At 51.1% G+C, this 20879-nt stretch overlaps 1 protein-coding gene across 1 annotated transcript in view; it reads left to right on the top strand.

The window, feature by feature from the left end:
• Nucleotides 1-7534: 7534 nt before the first annotated feature.
• LOC133360098 (uncharacterized) overlaps nt 7535-20879 on the top strand; it is a 39551-nt gene continuing 26206 nt past the window's right edge. Inside the window, exons 1-2 of the mRNA XM_061578685.1 lie at nt 7535-7665; nt 19636-19686. Of these exons, the coding sequence (XP_061434669.1) occupies nt 7551-7665; nt 19636-19686 (166 nt within the window). The 5' untranslated portion in view covers nt 7535-7550. The remainder of the gene's footprint in view (nt 7666-19635; nt 19687-20879) is intronic.

Consider the following 20879-nt stretch of genomic DNA (forward strand, 5'->3'; position numbering starts at 1 on the left):
CGCCACCATCGCCCCCGCCGCCACCACCACCACCACACAGCCACCACCACCGCCACCACCACCGCCACCGCCACTGCAGTCATCACCACCGCCACCACCACCGCCACCGCCACCGCAGTCACCACCACCGCCACCCACCACTGCCACCGCCACCGCAGTCACCACCACCCGCCACCACCACCGCCACCGCCACTGCCACCACCACCACCGCAGCCGCCACCACCACCACCGCCACTGCCAACGCCACCGCCACCACCACTGCTACCACCACCAACACCGTCACCACCGCCACACCCACCGCCACCACCACCACCACCGCCACCGCCGCCACAACCACCGCCACCGCCGCCACAACCACCGCCACCGCCGCCGCCGCCACCGCCACCACCACCAACACCGTCACTGCCACCGCTACCACCGCCACCACCGCCACCACCACCGCCACCACCACCGCCACCGCCACTACCGCCACCACCACCGCCACCGCCACCACCACCAACACCATCGCCACCCGCCACCGCCGCCACCGCAGCCACCGCAGCCGCCACCCTGTGGCTTGCAGCGCTTTGTCCGCCGTGAGATGCTGTTTTGACTCGGAGACATTCGAGACGCCGGCCACGCGTCGGGAGACGTCGCCCTCAGGGGTGGCATTCTTGGCAGGAGAATAATAATAATAATACTACTCTCTGGTTCTTTCGGTAAAGTCACGTAGGTTTAAATTAAAATATGCTGAGGCTATGGGCAGTGCTGAGTCCTATGGGTAGTGTTGAGTCTATGGGCAGTGTTGAGTCTATGGGCAGTGTTGAGTCTATGGGCAGTGTTGAGTCTATGGGCAGTGTTGAGTCTATGGGCAGTGTTGAGTCTATGGGGAGTGTTGAGTCTATGGTAAGTGTTGAGTCTATGGGTAGTGTTGAGTCTATGGGCAGTGTTGAGTCTATGGGTAGTGTTAGTCTATGGGCAGTGTTGAGTCTATGGGCAGTGTTAGTTTATAGGCAGTGTTGAGTCTATGGGCAGTGTTGAGTCTATGGGGAGTGTTGAGTCTATGGGCAGTGTTAGTTTATGGGCAGTGTTGAGTTTATTGGCAGTGTTGAGTCTATGGGCAGTGTTGAGTCTATGGCAGTGTTGAGTCTATGGGCAGTGTTGAGTCTATGGGCAGTGTTAGTTTATGGGCAGCATGTAAGTATGTTGAACTTCTTTCGCACCGTACGTAGCCCACCGCGCTAATCGGAGCTGCCGGGGGAGTGAGTTCCAGTGGATTTCTGCAGCGAGGGGGCGAGAATATCCGGAGGACGACCGCTTTTGATCTTCCCCGCAAAGTGGTGATCATTTGGCGGTTGTTCTCATCCACTTGGGAGGGAGGGGCGCGCGATGGGCCGAGTGACCCCCCCCCCTCCCCCGGAGAGCAGCGGTGCGATTTGAACTTCGCCACTCTTTTTGTCCGATTGATCGCGACGCCGCTCGCTCCCTGCGAGTGAAGTGTCCTGAGCAGGATCGTCGTCGTCATCATCATCATCGTCGTCGTCGTCGTCATCCCTTGCACCAAGTCACTCATCAGCATCATCATCAGCCGTGTTCTACCCACTGCTGGATGAACCCCGATCGTTGCCGCCATCCTTGCAGGGCGATGATGAGAGGCGACCTCTCATCATCGTCATCGCTACACCCCCCCCCCCTCCCGATTTCCTGTCAGGCACGGAGCTCCCTCCTTTAGCTGCCGTTCCCAGTCCGGCCTCGCTCGTCTCGTCAAGTCACTCCGGTGATGCTGTTCCAAGTCTGTTCTCTAATCCGCACGCTCTCCTCTCTCTCCTCTCTCTCCTCTCCCTCCCCTCTACTCTCCCTCGCCACTCTCTCCTCTCCCTCCCCTCTCTCTCTTTTTTTACGATCAGAGGAAACAAGAAGATGCTCGGTGTAGTCGGCACTTTGCTTCGTTCATCATTTTTTAAAATTTCACCTCTCTCTCTCGTCTCTCCTCTCTCTCCACGTCTCTCGCTGTAATTCTCCAAACGTGCTCCCCCCCCCCCCCTTCGCGTCTTCTTCTCATTCTTTGCCCTACTTCTCAGCTTTCGCCCAATTTCGCTTTTGGTTTTTTGGCGACGATTCTCATCCCGCGTCTCTCTGTGATCCGCCCTCTGTCGCAGCCTCAATCCGAGCCAACACAGCCACCACGCACAGCGTAGCAGCAGCAGCCCCGTCTATAAATACACACTCACACACGTACACACGCACACATACACATGCGTACACACATACACACGCGTACACACATACACACACGCACACACGCGCATACACACACACGCGTACACACATACACACACGCACACACGCGCATACACACACACGCGCACACATACACGCGCGTAGACACACACGCACGCACACACGCGCACACACACACGCGCGCAGATATGCACACACGCGCGCGTGTAGGCACACACGCGCACACACACACGCGCACACACACACGCACACACACACATGCACACACACACGTGCACACACATGCACACACACATGCACCACACACATGCACACACACACGCACACACACACGCACACACACCACACACGCACACACACACGCACACACACACACGCACACACGCACACACACACACGCACACACGTGCACACACACATACACGCACACACACACACACGCACACACACGCACACACACACACGCACACACGCCTCATTATCCTTTTAGGAATTCATCTCGGGGGACGGAACTCGGTGACCTGTCGCAACTTGCTCTTGTCTACCAGGGAGGGTTTATATATAATTGGAGCGTGTGTGAGAGTGTGAGAGTGTCAGAGTGTGTGAGTGTGTGAGTGTGTGAGAATGTGAAAGTGTGTGAGTGTGTGAGTGAGAGTGTGTGAGTGTGTGAGTGTGTGTGAGTGTGTGAGAGTGTGTGAGAGTGTGTGAGAGTGTGTGTGAGTGTGTCTGTGTGAGAGTGTATGAGTGTGTGAGAGTGAGTGAGAGTGTGTGAGAGTGTGTGTGAGTGTGTCTGTGTGAGAGTGTATGAGTGTGTGTGAGTGTGTGAGTTTGTGTGAGCGTGTGTGAGTGTGTGAGTGTGTGTGAGTGTGTGTGAGTGTGTATGAAGAAGAGCCACATCCTCCTGCCCCGAGTAGAGGACTGTCCACCCCTCATGGTGGCAGGAGCCAGAGCCGGTCCACCGGACCTCCTGAATGCCACAGAGATCCAGCCGGTACTGGTCCAGCTCCCGACAGAGGAGTGGCAGCCTCTCCTCCGCAGTGAGCATTCGAACATTCCACGTGGCCACTCGTAGTGGCTTTTTGTTGTTTCTGGAGGAGCCCCGAGGGTAAAGATTCATTCTCATGGCTCCGCAAGATGGAGTTTGGCCAGGAGACGTCATAGACGCCTGTCCCCCCGGAGCCTCTGGCACAAGCTTATAAATTTTATATTTTTTACGTTGTTAAGTGGTAATTTATTGAAGGTGGAGAGGTTACCAGCCCCTCGCACCCGTCCAGAGCCCCCGATTAGCCGCTGTGGTGGTCACAGATGCCATGTGGGGCAAGGCCAATCGGAATTGGCCCTCCCCCCCCACAGCACTGTCCACGACATCGTTGCCCGTCCGGCACCACGGGGAGGTAGGGGGTTGTTTTTGCCAGACACCAGGACCTACCGTGGAGCTGATCTGCCCTCTGACCATCGACTTGTCATCTGTAAGATGCGCCTGCCATTCTTCCTCTAACAGTGGTGGGTGTACACCCAGGACCCCATTCCAACCTAAGGTGGCCTGGTCTCAGCTAGCTGATGAAAGTTGCAAGCAAGAATTTCATCATCGCTTGCAGCTGGGATTGGCATCGTCCCCCACTCCTCCTGATGTCGAGGGTAAATGGGTGAGGTTTAGGACTGTGACTCATGCAGCTGCAATGGCTGCTTTGGGTAGGCGGTCCAGACCTCCTCAGATGCCCTGGCTAACAGAGGAGGTGTTCAGGATGGTTGAGAAAAAGCGACAGGCCCACTCTAATCGTTTACAGCATCCCACGTCAGAAAATGAGGAGGCTTACCGCAGCACCACACCTATTACCATAATTAGGGGAAAAAACGGTGATCCAATCTCAAACCCCCAGGAACAGGTCTGCAGATTTGCTGAGCATTTCTGTGAGATCCTGACAGAGGGGGAATACCTCAGCCTAGAAAACATCATGGGACAAAGTGGCGATGACCCTGCTGAGGCTGCGGTGCCTCAAATATTGGAGGAGGAAGTCACCCCCTGTGAGTGGCAGGCTGAGGTGCCATCCGTTGAGGAAGTACTGAAGGCGATCCAGAGTCTGAGACAAGGAAAGGCACCGGGCAGAGATGATCTCCCAAGCGAAATGCTGAGGGAGGGTGGCGTTTGTGCGCAGACTACCCTACATGACACCATAACAACAGTCTGGACCACTGGACGGGTTCCGCAGGATTGGAAGGATGCCCTGGTGCCCCCCCCTCTTTAAGAAGGGGGATCACACAGACTGTAACAAATACAGGGGCATCTCACTCCTCAGTGTGCCGGGAAAGGTCCTGGCAAGGATTATTCAACATCGCCTTGCTAGGCACGCTGAGGAGAGGCTTGCCATATTTTCTGTCCGTCTGCTACAGCAGAGGTGTAGGGAATTCCAACAAGACCTACATCTCTGCTTTATTGACCTGGTCAATGCCTATGATACCATCAGTAGGCCTGGGCTCTGGGTTGTTCTTCGTGCTTTCGGAGTCCCTGACCCTCTGCTCACGCTCATTAAGGACCTTCATGATGGTGAGCAGGCCCGGGTAAAACTACGTGGCCGGGAGTCAGAGCCATTCGCTGTACACCTTGGGGTGCGGCAGGGATGTCCTCTGGATCCAACATTATTTAACATCTATTTCGACCACGTAGATTTGAAGCCTTCCGTAGCTGTACCGGAGGAATTTCCATCTGCTGTCAAGGAATGGCTGCCTATTGGTCAACCATGTTATGTATGCCGATGGTCTGGTAATCGCTGCTCACTCAGAGGAGGAGTTGGAGGCGCTGCTGCTGAAACTGGAGTGTGTCAATAGGAGGTTGGGCCTTACCATCAGCCCCACCAAAACAAAGCACCTGCCTGGGTATTTTGTAACATCGGGCACTCCACCCCCACAACTCCCAATCCGTGATGGGGCAGTTGTGGAGAGAGTGGAGAGTTTCCCATACCTGGGCAGTGTGCTCATGACCGGCTTCGGTTTAACAGCAGAGGTCTCACTCCGAATCAGTCGAGTGGCATTATCTTTTCATGAGTTGCATAACGCTGTGTGGAAGCTACCTGGTCTGTCGCTCTGCACGAAGCTTCGGGTCTTCTCGGCCACAGTCATTCCCTCCCTTCTCTACGCCTGCGAAACGTGGACCTCCCTAATGGAACATCTCCGCCGATTAGAAACATTTAGGCTGGCCTGCCTACGATCAATCCTGGGTTTAACCAGGCTGGATTGTGTGAGGAGCTCACACATCCTTGAAATATCTGCACAAAGTTCCATCGGTGAGCTCCTCCGGCAGGCAAGGCTGCGTTGGCTGGGTCATGTAGCCCGCATGCCCAGGCACCGCATGCCTAAACAGCTTTTGTTCGGCCGGATCGAGGGGACTAAACGGGCGCGGCACGGGCTAGAGAAGAGATGGAATGATGTGGTACAGGAGGACGTGGAGCTGAGTGGACTTGCCGATGACTGGTACCAGCGGTGTCAAGATCGGCCTCTGTGGAGGAGGCTCGTGAAGGACGCTACTGGGCAGTTGGAGGCAGTCGCCCTCCAGCAACAAGGAGGGCGGAGGAGCGACGCTCACAACAACGAGCGGAGCGCCGGGTGGATAAACCGCAGCAAGTTGGCACAGTAGGGGGCACAGGTGGTGCATCAGCCAGTCATCTCGGTCATCTCAGTCAGTCGATCCGTGGCACCTGGGTCTGCCCCGTGACTTCCTGCCAGCGGGCGTTCGACACTTCACGTGGCCTCAAGGTGCACATGGCCTGGCACAAGCGTCGTGGTGACGTCACCGCCACTTAGTGGCGAATTGCGGTTGTTGTGAGTGTTTGTGAGAGTGTGAGAGTGTGTGTGAGAGTGTGTGAGTGTATGTGAGAGTGTGCGTTTGTAGGGAGTAGTGGTGTAGCGGTTAGCGCCACGATGTGCTACGAACCGGGCAACGAGAGTTCGTTCCCCGTTCACGGCCAACACCCGCAACGATTATCTGAAGCGGTCCTGGGCCTCCCCTCTCAGCCTCAAATGAGTACCTGGTGCGATGTGTAAACATTGCCACTAGGGAGACAAAGGCGGCCGGGCATGGTGTTAGCCACCCATCCCCTCGTGTGCCGTGCCGGCCTTCATAGGTGCTCGCTAACAACACTTGCCCAGACAGTCTGTTAAGGCTACACGGGGGATCTTTGTTCAGCCAGCCCACGACCCCCCCCTCCCTCACCCCTGCCCCGCCCCCTTCCTGGTCCCCCCCTCTCTCCCCACACCCCCTCCTCTTCCCACCTCCCCCCACCGCCCCCTTCCTCCGGCAGCCTCTTCATTGGAGGAGGCGCTGGGCCATCTGCTTCACCTGGCTCAGACAGAGAGAGGGGGGAGAGGGGGGAGGGGGCGCGTGGGGTGTTACTCACCTGGCACTCGCTAACCTGTGAACGTTCATTCATTTGCGGGGTTTGTGATTCGATTGCAAAGCGGTGCCGTTGTGTTGTTTGTTAAAAGGTTTAAAAAGGAAGACTGGGAGTTAGGCGGAGTTGTGTAAGTGGACGTCAGTGGGCTGTGATCTGGCCACTCTACTCCCAGCCACTGTGGTGTCTGTCCTCTGTGCGCGGTGGAGACACGAAGACAAAGCTTCCCCGTGTAGCCTGCGCAGTAGTCGTGGTGGTGGAAAGGGGCAAGCAGCGAGTAGCCAAGCGGAATCGTCTCACGCTGGTTTGGGTTTCGATGTAAAAAAAAACAACAACCCAGAGCGGGATAGATCTGTGAGCGAGGGTGGCGAGGGTGGTGAGGGTGGTGAGCTTGGGCGAGGGTGGTGAGGGTGGTGAGGGTGGTGAGCTTGGGCGAGGGTGGTGAGGGTGGTGAGGGTGGTGAGCTTGGGCGAGGGTGGTGAGGGTGGTGAGGGTGGTGAGCTTGGGCGAGGGTGGTGAGGGTGGTGAGGGTGGTGAGCTTGGGCGAGGGTGGTGAGGGTGGTGAGGGTGGTGAGGGTGGTGAGCTTGGGCGAGGGTGGTGAGGGTGGTGAGCTTGGGCGAGGGTGGGGAGGGTGGTGAGCTTGGGCGAGGGTGGTGAGCTTGGTGAGCTTGGTGAGCTTGGTGAGCTTGGTGAGCTTGGTGAGCTTGGGTGAGGGTGGTGAGCTTGGACGAGGGTGTGTGAGGGTGGTGAGAGTGGTGAGGGTGGCGAGGGTTGTGAGCTTGGTGAGCTTGGTGAGCTTGGTGAGCTTGTTGAGCTTGGTGAGCTTGGTGAGCTTGGTGAGCTTGGTGAGCTTGGTGAGCTTGGTGAGCTTGGTGAGCTTGGTGAGCTTGGGTGAGGGTGGTGAGCTTGGGCGAGGGTGTGTGAGGGTGGTGAGGGTGGTGAGGATGCACGTGCTGAGTCGGCGTGCCGGTGGCGGCGGTGGCGGCAGGGTGAGGCGCGTCTCCCTGCAGAGCTCCGCGCCACGCAGCACCCCAAGCAGCTTCGTGCTGAGCACGCACGGTGAGTCTGCCTGGCCTCGCAGGAGAGGCCTGCATCCAGCAGTAGATAGACAATGGCTCATGGTAATGATACTTGGGGAGTTATCGTTTTGAAACACGCCTTTCGACCGTGTTTTTCTTTGTTTATTCATGCACGAGCACTTTCACTTAAGACTATTAGCCCGTATATTTGGAGTTTGCGGTGTCTCTCTCCCCGTGGTCGCGTGGAATTTTCTCCGGTTTTTCCCTCCGCACATTTAGAATCACGCGTTTAGAGTGTTGGGCCGCTATATATTTCACGGGATGGATAAGCCACTTTTGTTGTGCTATCATCTGTGACAGACAGGCCAGTTCTGTAGCTCAGTTGAGCACTTACCTGGAAAAAAAAATAGTTTTTCAGTAACTTAACCGATATTTAATACTAGTCTTCGCCAGGCAAAAATTTTCAATGAATAATAATCATTAACCTGATTAGATTTTTTTTTCAAATTGTATCTACGATCAGACACTAACAACTACTCCAAAAATGTGTATTTGTCCGCAAAAAAAGCACAAACATGTTTGACGACTTGATTCAACTTCTCATATTTAAAGACGTACCCATTGAAAACTGCTCAATACAAAAATTCCGTTCTTTTTTAAGTAGAAAGAACACAAATTTATGAACGTAATAGTATTTGAGGGCAGCTTCTATCTTTTACTGTTTCCGAATTATTCAGATTTGAACATCATAAAATTAATTTTTTTCGTTCAAAACCGCTTGAATCCGAAATATCTCAAAAACAATAGAAGATAGAGCGATGGTTCTCGCTTTAATTTTATTCGCCGTCTTAACGCTCAAGCAAACGACACGGACTGCAATCTTATATTTAGAACGGTTTTTGAATGGCACCAGGCACAAACATGTATATGGGGCATCTAGATTTGGGGGCCTTAAAATGAAAAATCTCGGATTTTCAGACTTTCCCTGTTGTTTGTATTCCTAGAAGCCACCTCTGTACCACTTTTCAGCTTTCTACCTCGTCGGGATGTACCCTCGAGGTGTGCGAGACATACAAATGAAGGTCTTCATTCATATCGAAGAAGACAGATAGATGTTATTTCTGCCCTGATTTGTTACCTTTCACTTTCCACAACGACGCTAAGGGATTATGTCAAACCGCGTGTTCCATACGCGTAGTGGTTTATGTGAGTGGTTCACAGCGCTCAGCTGATCCACTGCTGGATGAAGGCTTCAGTGCCGCGCCGGTCGTGGTGGCTGTTTGACCGTAAAATTTCGATTGAAAGCTTTCGTGACTGCAGGGATTCATATTCTTGGTTCTTTCGGTAAAGTCACGTAGAAGGGAAATAATAAAATAATAGATTCATATTCTTGGTTCTTTCGGTAAAGTCACGTAGAAGGGAAATAATAAAATAATAGATTCATATTCTTGGTTCTTTCGGTAAAGTCACGTAGAAGGGAAATAATAAAATAATAAAAACAAAACATAATAAAATTCTCACGACGTTTCGGCCACAAGGAGGACGGCTGCTTGCGTTGTGGCCGAAACGTCGTGAGAATTTTATAATGTTTTATTTTTATTATTTTATTATTTCCCTTCTACGTGATTTTACCGAGAGAACCAAGAATATGTTCGACCGTACTTCACCGCGGCGATCGTGAAGCGACGGGGTCAAGCAAGAGAACACGCGAACCGCACATCATCGTCGTCGTCAATGCCACTGCTGCCCTTTTTCCTGCTTCCAAGGCCACGGGCGGCGTCCAATGACGGACACGTCGAGCGCTTTACGTCGACTTGCGGCCTGTGCCACGACCAGGTCGTTTTGAGCGTGGACGAGACGCCAGCGGCCGCGTTGCGCCTGGCCTGGGGCACCGCGGAGGTGTTCACGTGCAGTTGTCGAAGGCTCGCGGTGCCGGCGTGGAAGTCAGGGGGCACAGACCCAGCAGGCGCCGCGGGCAGTGCCGGATTGTCCTGGTGGCAAAAGTAGCAGCATATGGCTACGGGCTCTGCACGTTCAAGGGCCCCGCGCTAAATGCTTTCGAGCTATCATTTGCGGTTCAGTGATTCTGCACTTGCTCTATTACTATAGTACTATACCGCCTTCAACTTTTACGAACGACCGGGTGTTTAAGGTTAGCGATTCGTCGTATTATCTGGCTGTATAGCAAATGAAAAATACAATAACTTTACTGTGCAAGTTAAACATTTGTGTTGTAATATTTACGTGTTTTTATTTAGTTAGGGCTCCTTTATAACATCACGCTACAGGCCCCGCACTAACTTCATCCGGCACTCGATGTGGGTTGACCGATTGAGGCGACCGGGAGATATGCACCGGCGGTGCGACTGGCCTCTGCGAGCAGTGTGAAGGGTCTTCATCCAGCAGCGGATTGACAATTGGGGCTGGAAATGATTGCCGTTGTTGTTGTGTTGTAGTTAATCGTTGTCACGCTGCTGCTGTCTGGTAGGAAATTCCCGTGTGTTTATTTGTGGGATTGTGATGAGTTCTTTTGTACTTCGATGGCTCACCCTGGCCCTGGACTCCGTGCGAGTCGTGGTGGGTGAATGAGTAAACCCCACAATTTGGTCACGACAGCAGTCATTTGTGAATTGGGAAAGTCTGCCCGGTTAAGCCGGTCGTCTTTTAAGATTGCTCCAATGTAGCAATGACGTTGACTAATTTGCGACCCTTCGTGAAAGCGCTGCTGTGGGTGTAAGGCCTCCCCAATGCTGCGTTGGCTGTGGGTTTTTATTTGGCCATACTTCACCACGCCGGTCAATGCGGGATTAATGAAGGGCAGCGTACTTAAATCGGGATTACCGTTGGTACGGCTTTTCATATACACACTTTACAGGAAAGATAAGATCGAAGGGATCGCATAATGCACGTAGACTCAGTAATCCCCCCCCACTTTGCGTAAGAGCACAGAAGCGTGGTCACCACATCGACGCTTCCACGTAAGGAACGAGACAGGTGGATTTATCCACAAATCTGGCTGTCGCCTGATGAAGCTGGTTGTAATTACTGGCGAAACGTCGTACTTCAGATTGTAAATGTTGTGGCTTGGCTCTCCAACACACAACCTGTGTGTGCTGGACTAGTATACTACACTACACTATACACTACACTATACACTACACTATACACTACACTACACTATACACTACACTATACACTACACTATACACTACACTATACACTACACTACACTATACACTACACTATACACTACACTATACACTACACTATACACTACACTACACTATACACTACACTATACACTACACTATACACTACACTATACACTACACTATACACTACACTATACACTACACTACACTATACACTACACTATACACTACACTATACACTACACTATACACTACACTACACTATACACTACACTATACACTACACTATACACTACACTGCACTATATACTACACTATACACTACTATACACTACACTATACACTACTATACACTACACTACTATACACTACACTACTATACACTACACTATACACTACTATACACTACACTACTATACACTACACTATACACTACTATACACTACACTACTATACACTACACTACTATACACTACACTACTATACACTACACTATACACTACTATACACTACACTACTATACACTACACTACTATACACTACACTACTATACACTACACTACTATACACTACACTACACACTAGTGCTGTACTAGTGACGAATTGCCCACGTTCTGTTTACGTAACAACCCTTACTAGTTGGCTGTGTCGGGTGGTGGCGGGTTTAACGACACATCTATTTATTTATTACTTACGCGATCTCACCCAAAAAAACGCCACTGACTGGACACAGTGCAAAATAGCTTGGTAGCTCATCAGATTCCTCCGGTGTAGTTACATATTCCGATTCTGGTTCATAGATACATATAGAGAGATACGTAGAGACACAGAGACGCGTGGAGACCTGTCGAGCCCCACAGAGACTCACAGAGACAGCCAGAACCGGCCCTAGACCTTTGGGGGCCCTAAGCAAAATTTGGTTGGAGGTCCCTTTGATGTATGATTTTTTTCACTCACTAGCTAGCAGTGACTCTAGGGGGGCCCTCTGCTGGCCACGGGGCCCTTTGCAATTGCAAGGGTCGCTTAGTGGCTGGGCCGGCTCTGGAAACAGCCACACAGTGCGACTGTGGCCTTGCAAGCCACAGCTACGGAGCGCACGGTGAACCCACTGTGGTCGTCTGGGCTCGTTCAACGCAGGAGGAGGAGGACCAGCGACACGACACGAACTCTGTCTGTCTCTCTGTCTGTCCACTGAGGCCCTCTCGTCGTGGCGAGCAGCAGCAGCAGCAGCAGACCTCCACGTGGACATGGAGCTACTGAGCACATTGCTGCTGCTGATGATTCCATGAGCAATTTTCGAATTGCGCAGAATTCTTCGTGATGAGCAACTATCAAAGTCTAGTTCACAGCGTAGCGAAACAGGAGGCCTTTATCCAGCAGTGGATCGTCAAAGGGATCGGACATCATTACGTTTTTTTATGGTTAATCATTATCGCGCCGTTGCTGCTGCTGTTGTTATCTGGTAGAAAAGCCTCGCGTGTTTATTTGTGGGACTGTGACTTGCACTTAGATGAGCGGTCCTGGACTATTTGAGTTGTGGATTCCGGGATTAGTCAATGGACAAACGCGATTAGTGAATGAGGTTTGTTAATTGGGGAAGAATTATCCAGCTGAGTCGGTTGAGTTTAAGATTATTCTGGTGGCCGGGTGGCTTGGAGGTTATCGACGGGGTCCTTAACGATTGTTAAGCCCAGGAGGGCCTCGCTGGATCATCTCACGACTGCTCCTCAGGAGGATGCTGTCAAGTTTCAACATTTAGCGATGTTTGCTGCTGTTGCATTATTCCAACGGGAGTCATCCTGCGGGGATATTTTTTTAAAACATTTTTTTGTTCAAATTCGCCAAATCTGCTGTCACGTGATTCCGACACGCACGGCGACCTGCGTAGCGGGGGGGGGGGGGGACCTTGCCACGTCCACGGAGAGTGAAGCGGACAGCGGCACGCGCCACCGCGCTCATCAGAGGAGGAATCCGATGAGCTAATGAGCTCTTCTCTCTCTCTACTTTACACGCTTTCTATTAACTCACTCCGTCTGTTGTTTTTGTTGTTGTATCCTCAAATATTGTAACTAAATATTAACCCACTTCCCAATGTGGTATCGACTGCAAACTTAGTATACTTATGTCATACTGATGACAATATCATATTCTATCATTAAAATTTTTTTAACAATCTTTTTACACGCTTTTTATTAACTCACTCCGTCTGTTGTCGTATCCTCAAAAAATCTTGTAACTCAATTTTTACCCACTTCCCAATGTTGTATCGACTGCAAACTTGAAATAACTATGTCATACTGATGACAATCCCATATTCTATCATAAAAAATGTTTTAAACATTTTACACGCATTTTTATTTAACTCACTCTGTCTGTTGTATCCTCAAATCTTGTAACAATTTTTTTACCCACTTCCCAATGTGGTATCGACTGCAAACTTGGTATATGTACGTCATACTGATGACAACACTATATTCTATCATTAAAAATGAATAATATATTTTAAACGATCTCTTTACACGCTTTCTATGAACTCACTCTGTCTGTTTTTGTCGTATCCTCAAATCTTGTAACTCAATTTTGACCCACTCCCAATGTGGTATCGACTGCAAACTTGGTATAGGTATGTCATACTGATGACAATACTATATTCTATCATTGCAAATATAAAATATAATTTTTAAACATTATTTTTTACAAGTTATGTTTCGGCTTGGGTATAATTGTCCACGCTCACCTGACGTTGGCTGTAAATCACCACGGTCCCTTACGTTATGGCAAGCTTCGGGACCACTTCCTGGAGTCGTGGAGTTCTTCCATTACTCGTACATTTCATAAAAGCGTGTTTAAAAAAAGTTTTTTTTTAATATAACTTATTTACTCACAGACGTCCAGTTAGGGGACACGGGGTGGGTGGTGGGGGGCGGGGGTCAGAACGTTACGACAACAAACGGTACGCCACACACGACAGCTGTGCAAAGTACAAGACAAAGGTCAAAGGGAAATCATAATTTTTTTTTACCAGGGCGGCCCCTTCGATTGGAACCGCGGAGCTGTGCGACGCTAACTTGTTTAGAGTTGAGAGGCAGAGCGGTGACAACAACACTGCTCGTTGTTGTGTTCACCTGTTTGTTGTCCTTCAGCCCCCGCACCTCCTATTAGCACGGTTGGCTGCGTGCGGTGAGAAATTAGTTCAACATTCGTACGTCTTGTCCAGAGACTATGGGCAGTGTTGAGTCTACGGGCAGTGCTGAGTCTACGGGCAGTGCTGAGTCTACGGGCAGTGTTGAGTCTACGGGCAGTGTTGAGTCTACGGGCAGTGCTGAGTCTACGGGCAGTGTTGAGTCTACGGGCAGTGCTGAGTCTACGGGCAGTGTTGAATCTATGGGCAGTGTTGAGTCTATGGGCAGTGTTGAGTCTATGGGCAGTGCGGAGTCTATGGGCAGTGTTGAGTCTAAGGGTAATCTAGATTTCAGAAAGAAAAAAAATTCTTGCTGTGGTTTTCTCACCTGATGATTGCTTGTGTTGCAATCGAAACGTCGTGATTTAATTTATTTTATTTTATACCTACGTGACTTTACCGAAATAATCAAAGAGTATCTATGGGTAATGTTGAGTCTATGGGCAGTGTTGAGTCTATGGGTAGTGTTGAGTCTATGGGCGGTGTTGAGTCTATGGGCAGTGTTGATTATATGGGCAGTGTTGAGTCTATGGGCGGTGTTGGGTCTATGGGCAGTTTTGAGTCTATGGGTAGTGTTGAGTCTATGGGCAGTGTTGATTCTATGGGCGGTGTTGAGTCTATGGGCGGTGTTGGGTCTATGGGCGGTCTTCGGTCTATGGGCAGTGTTGAGTCTATGGGCGGTGTTGAGTCTATGGGCAGTGTTGGGTCTATGGGCGGTGTTGAGTCTATGGGCAGTGTTGATTCTATGGGCGGTGTTGGGTCTATGGGCGGTGTTGAGTCTATGGGCAGTGTTGAGTCTATGGGCGGTGTTGGGTCTATGGGCAGTGTTGAGTCTATGGGTAGTGTTGAGTCTATGGGCGGTGTTGAGTCTATGGGCGGTGTTGGGTCTATGGGCGGTGTTGAGTCTATGGACAGTGTTGGGTCTATGGGCGGTGTTGAGTCTATGGGCGGTGTTGGGTCTATGGACAGTGTTGAGTCTATGGACAGTGTTGAGTTTATGGGTGGTGTTGAGTCTATGGGCAGTGTTGAGTCTATGGGCGGTATTGAGTCTATGGACAGTGTTGAGTTTATGGGTGGTATTGAGTCAATGGGCAGTGTTGAGTCTATGGGCGGTATTGAGTCTATGGACACTGCTGTTTAATGTATATTCCAGTGGAGGGGTTGGAAGGGGGTGGGTGCAGAAATATCGACAACGAGATTGGGCACAGGGAGGAGGAGGAGGATGATGAGAGATGGACACAGGTGGGTGGCAAGCATCTTGCCTGATACGTTCAGTTGAGATCCGACTCCCTGGTGAGGCAAGGGCGTCTCACGGACTCACGACCGCCAGGGTCTCACGGACTCGCGTGCACCTGCCGCTAGAGCGCGGAGCGGCGGAGACGCTGAGCCACGCGCCCTGGACCGGAATTGTTCTGCAAAGTCTCGGGTGCCTGCCGGACTGCGGCGAAGAATGTGAATGTGTTTTTGTGCTTGGGGGAATCCGATGAGCTATGAAGCTTTTTTTTTATCACAGACTAGCTTTACTACCCGCCTTCGCCCGGGATTTGGATTCACCACGCCCGGTCGCCTTTGTCTCCCCAGTGGTGATGTTCACACACCAGACCAGGTAATTGTTTGAGGCTGAGTCGACCTAGGGGAGGCCCAGGACCGGTTCAAATAATCGTCACCGGCGGTGGCCGTGAGCCGGAATCGAACTCGGTTCGCCGGGTTCGTAGCGCGGCACGCTAACCACGACACTACAATGCGTTACGCTTCCACATGCGTGGGTCACGTGACAGATGTGACGTCACAGCTCACTTGCCGTGCAAAAAAATATGCATTATTGAGCTCCCCCCCCCCCCCAAAATAAATAAGTGTATTTTTATAATGTTTGCATGGTGTACAGTCTGTAAAGTACCCACATGGCAAATTTCAAGTTTGTTGCATTTCAGGAAGTATGCTAAACATTTTGAACAGACACACATAATCACAACTTTTCCTTTAATATATGGAGATGTCCAGTAGGGGCACGGGGTAAGATTGTTACAACATCAAACAGTTACAAAAACACACGACAGTATTGTAAAGTACAAGACAGGTAGACAAATGACCCAAGCGCATACAAATGCAACTAAACCATCCCCATCCGACCAGACAAATCCCACCGAGGTATTCACTTATTGTTCAAAAGTGACCCGGCCAAAAGTGGCTTATTGTGTAGACATTTCTAGCAGCAACACAATCGGAATAGTCTAAACGCGTGTTTCTAAATGTGGAGAGAAAAACCGGAGGATCCGGAAAAAAAATCCACGCGACCACGGGGATGAGAGAGAGACACGCAAACTCCAAATATACAGCAGCAGGCGTCAGGGTCGGTATCGATCCCATGACCTCCTGCACACCAGGCGAGGTAGTTAACATCTCAGCCACCGTGATGATGATGAGAGAGAGACACGCAAACTCCAAATATACAGCAGTAGGCGTCAGGGTCGGTATCGATCCCATGACCTCCTGCACACCAGGCGAGGTAGTTAACATCTCAGCCACCGTGATGATGATGAGAGAGAGACACGCAAACTCCAAATATACAGCAGCAAGCGTCAGGGTCGGTATCGATCCCATGACCTCCTGCACACCAGGCGAGGTAGTTAACATCTCAGCCACCGTGATGATGATGAGAGAGAGACACGCAAACTCCAAATATACAGCAGTAGGCGTCAGGGTCGGTATCGATCCCATGACCTCCTGTACACCAGGTGAGGTAGTTAACATCTCAGCCACCGTGATGATGATGAGAGAGAGGGAGAGAGAACACAAACTCCAAATATACAGCAGGCGTCAGGGTCGTGATCGAACCCACGACCTCCTGTATACCAGGCGAGGTAGTTAACATCTCCTAGCCACCGTGATGATGATGATGAGAGAGAGACATGCAAACTCCAAATATACAGCAGCAGGCGTCAGGGTCGTGATCGAACCCACGACCTCCTGTATATCAGGCGAGGTAGTTAACATCTCACTACCGTGGCGTCCCTGAAATAAATAAATAAAAGTTATGAGTTCTAATTGCATCATCAGAGCCGAAGCCTCTCCGGAGAACTCGGCCATTGTCAGACGTTTCACGTTTCTCTCTCTATCCCTCGACAATAAAAACGCAAAGCCACTTCCGTTTCGAAAAGACGGCGGTCGGGGACAATTGTCGTCTCAGCTGATAATATCAGCGTGGCTGGCTACCTTTAAATATCAGTGGTGACAATGACAATAGTAGTGATGACCATGACAATAGCAGTGATGACCATGACAATAGCAGTGATGACAATGACAATAGCAGTGATGACAATGACAATAGCAGTGACGACAATGACAATAGCAGTGACGACAATGACAATAGCAGTGACGACAATGACAATAGCAGTGATGACAATGACAATAGCAGTGATGACAATAGCAGTGACGACAATGACAATAGCAGTGATGACAATGACAATAGCAGTGATGACAATGACAATAGCAGTGATGACAATGACAATAGCAGTGATGACAATGACAATAGCAGTGATGACAATGACAATAGCAGTGATGACAATGACAATAGCAGTGATGACAATGACAATAGCAGTGATGACAATGACAATAGCAGTGATGACAATGACAATAGCAGTGATGACAACGACAATAGCAGTGACGACAATGACAATAGCAGTGATAACAATGACAATAGCAGTGATGACAACGACAATAGCAGTGATGACAACGACAATAGCAGTGACGACAACGACAATAGCAGTGATGACAATTACAATAGCAGTGATGACAATGACAATAGCAGTGATGACAATGACAATAGCAGTGATGACAACGACAATAGCAGTGACGACAATGACAATAGCAGTGATGACAATGACAATAGCAGTGACGACAATGACAACATCAGTGATGACAATGACAATAGCAGTGACGACAATGACAATAGCAGTGATGACAACGACAATAGCAGTGACGACAATGACAATAGCAGTGATGACAATGACAACATCAGTGATGACAACGACAATAGCAGTGATGACAATGACAACATCAGTGACGACAATGACAATAGCAGTGATGACAACGACAATAGCAGTGATGACAATGACAATAGCAGTGATGACAATGACAACATCAGTGACGACAATGACAATAGCAGTGATGACAATGACAATAGCAGTGACGACAATGACAATAGCAGTGATGACAATGACAACATCAGTGACGACAATGACAATAGCAGTGATGACAACGACAATAGCAGTGATGACAATGACAACATCAGTGATGACAATGACAATAGCAGTGACGACAATGACAATAGCAGTGATGACAACGACAATAGCAGTGATGACAATGACAATAGCAGTGATGACAACGACAATAGCAGTGATGACAATGACAATAGCAGTGATGACAATGACAATAGCAGTGATGACAATGACAATAGCAGTGACGACAATGACAATAGCAGTGATGACAATGACAATAGCAGTGATGACAACGACAATAGCAGTGATGACAATGACAATAGCAGTGATGACAATGACAACATCAGTGATGACAATGACAATAGCAGTGACGACAATGACAATAGCAGTGACGACAATGACAATAGCAGTGATGACAATGACAATAGCAGTGATGACAATGACAATAGCAGTGATGACAATGACAATAGCAGTGATGACAATGACGATAGCAGTGATGACAATGACAATAGCAGTGATGACAATGACAATAGCAGTGATGACAATGACAATAGCAGTGATGACAATGACGATGGCGACCATCCAGGATCGTCTTGCAGAGTCTCAAGGCTGTTGCCACTGCCGCTGCTGCTACTGCTGCTGCTGTTGCTGCTGTTGCTGCTGCTGCTGTTGACACTGCTACCCCTGCTGTTGCTGCCACTGCTGCTGCTGCCACTGCTGCTGCTGTTGCCGCTGCCGCTGCTGCAGCTGCTGCCGCTGCTGCTGCCGCTGCTGTTGCCGCTTCTGTTGCCGCTGCTGCTGCCGCTGCTGATGCTGTTGCTGCCACTGCTGTTGTTGCTGCTGCTGCTGCTGTTGCTGCTGTTGCTGCTGCTGCCACTGCTGCTGTTGCTGCTGTTGCTGCTGTTGCTGCTGTTGCTGCTGCCGCTGTTGCTACTGTCGCGTGCCATTTTTGCAGCGTTTGGGATGTCCTTGACCAAATCGCGGTCACTTTGCGTGCGAGTGCGAGCGTGCCCGGTTTAAACCGAGCGGGGAGCGGCGGTGGAGCGGTTAGCGCCTCGCTGCGCTGCGAACCTCACGACCCGGGTTCGATTCCTGCTCGCGGCCAACACCGGTGACGATTATCTGAACCGGTTATGGGCCTCCCCCAGGTCGACTCAGCCTCAAAATGAATACCGTACCCGGTACGGTGTGTAGTAAACATGGCCACTGGGGAGACAAAGGCGGCCGGGCGTGGTGGTGGCCACCCACCCGGCCCCCTCGTGTGCCACGGCGCCGACCGTCACAGGGCGCTGCTCCTCGCGAACGGCACTTGCCCCGACAGTCTGTTGAGGCTATACGGGGGAGAGGGGGTGGAGGGGTTTTGTCTTTGTTTTAAACTATGGGGGGGGGGGGGGGGGGGGGGTTGAATAAAAACAACGAGCGGTTTGAGAGGAGAGCCCTGGGTGTGCGATGCGTTGCAGGTCAACTGAAGCTCTCCATCGATGTGGAGGAGACGTCGCTCAGCGTCCACGGTGAGTGCAGCCCCCACCCCGGGCAGCGTCCACCTCCAGCGGGAGACCTTCAGCCAGCAGCGGCTCCACCGTCACCTCTGTGGTCAACCACAACCACCAGCACACTCACCACCGTGATTAATCACCACCGCTGTAATCAACCACCATCACCACTGGTCAACCACCACCACCGCTGTAGTCAACCACCACCACTGCAGGTCACAACGACACACTCACTCACTCACTCATTCACTCACCGACTCACACATTCAGAGTCATTCACCCATTCACTCATCCACTCACTCATTCACTCACCTCCACACTCACCACACCGCAGGTCACAACTCACTCAGCCACTCGCACAGTCACTCACCCCCCCTCCCACTCACCACACCACAGGTCACAACTCACTCAGCCACTCGCACAGTCACTCACCCCCCCTCCCACTCACCACACCACAGGTCACAACTCACTCAGCCACTCGCACAGTCACTCACCCCCCCTCCCACTCACCACACCACAGGTCACAACTCACTCAGCCACTCGCACAGTCACTCACCCCCCCGCCCACTCACCATACCGCAGGTCACAACTCACTCAGCCACTCGCACAGTCACTCACCCCCCCTCCACACTCACCACACCACAGGTCACAACTCACTCAGCCACTCGCACAGTCACTCACCACCCCTCCCACTCACCACACCACAGGTCACAACTCACTCAGCCACTCGCACAGTCACTCACCACCCCTCCCACTCACCACACCGCAGGTCACAACTCACTCAGCCACTCGCACAGTCACTCATCCCCCCGCCCACTCACTATACCGCAGGTCACAACTCACTCAGCCACTCGCACAGTCACTCACCCCCCCCCCGCCCACTCACCATACCACAGGTCACAACTCACTCAGCCACTCGCACAGTCACTCACCCCCCCCGCCCACTCACCACCCCGCTGGTCACCTCACCTCTCTCTCTCTCTGCTCCTTCCCTCACACTGCCGCACTCTGGAATTCCCTCCTCCCATCATAATCATCGTCACCCTCGCCTCTCATTCACAACCTCTTGTTAAATAATAATAATAACCACAATTCAAGATGTGTGTTACACTCTTACCGAGTGCGACTCTAATAAGAGTGCTGTTTGTTGCTAGCCCCTTGGCGTTTTGGGGCCTTTGGACGTCTGCTCCGCAACAACGGCTTATACAAAA

Source organism: Lethenteron reissneri, chromosome 67, assembly GCF_015708825.2.
Source record: "Lethenteron reissneri isolate LAM-NWPU_2019-01 chromosome 67, ASM1570882v1, whole genome shotgun sequence".
Lineage (NCBI taxonomy): Eukaryota > Metazoa > Chordata > Hyperoartia > Petromyzontiformes > Petromyzontidae > Lethenteron > Lethenteron reissneri.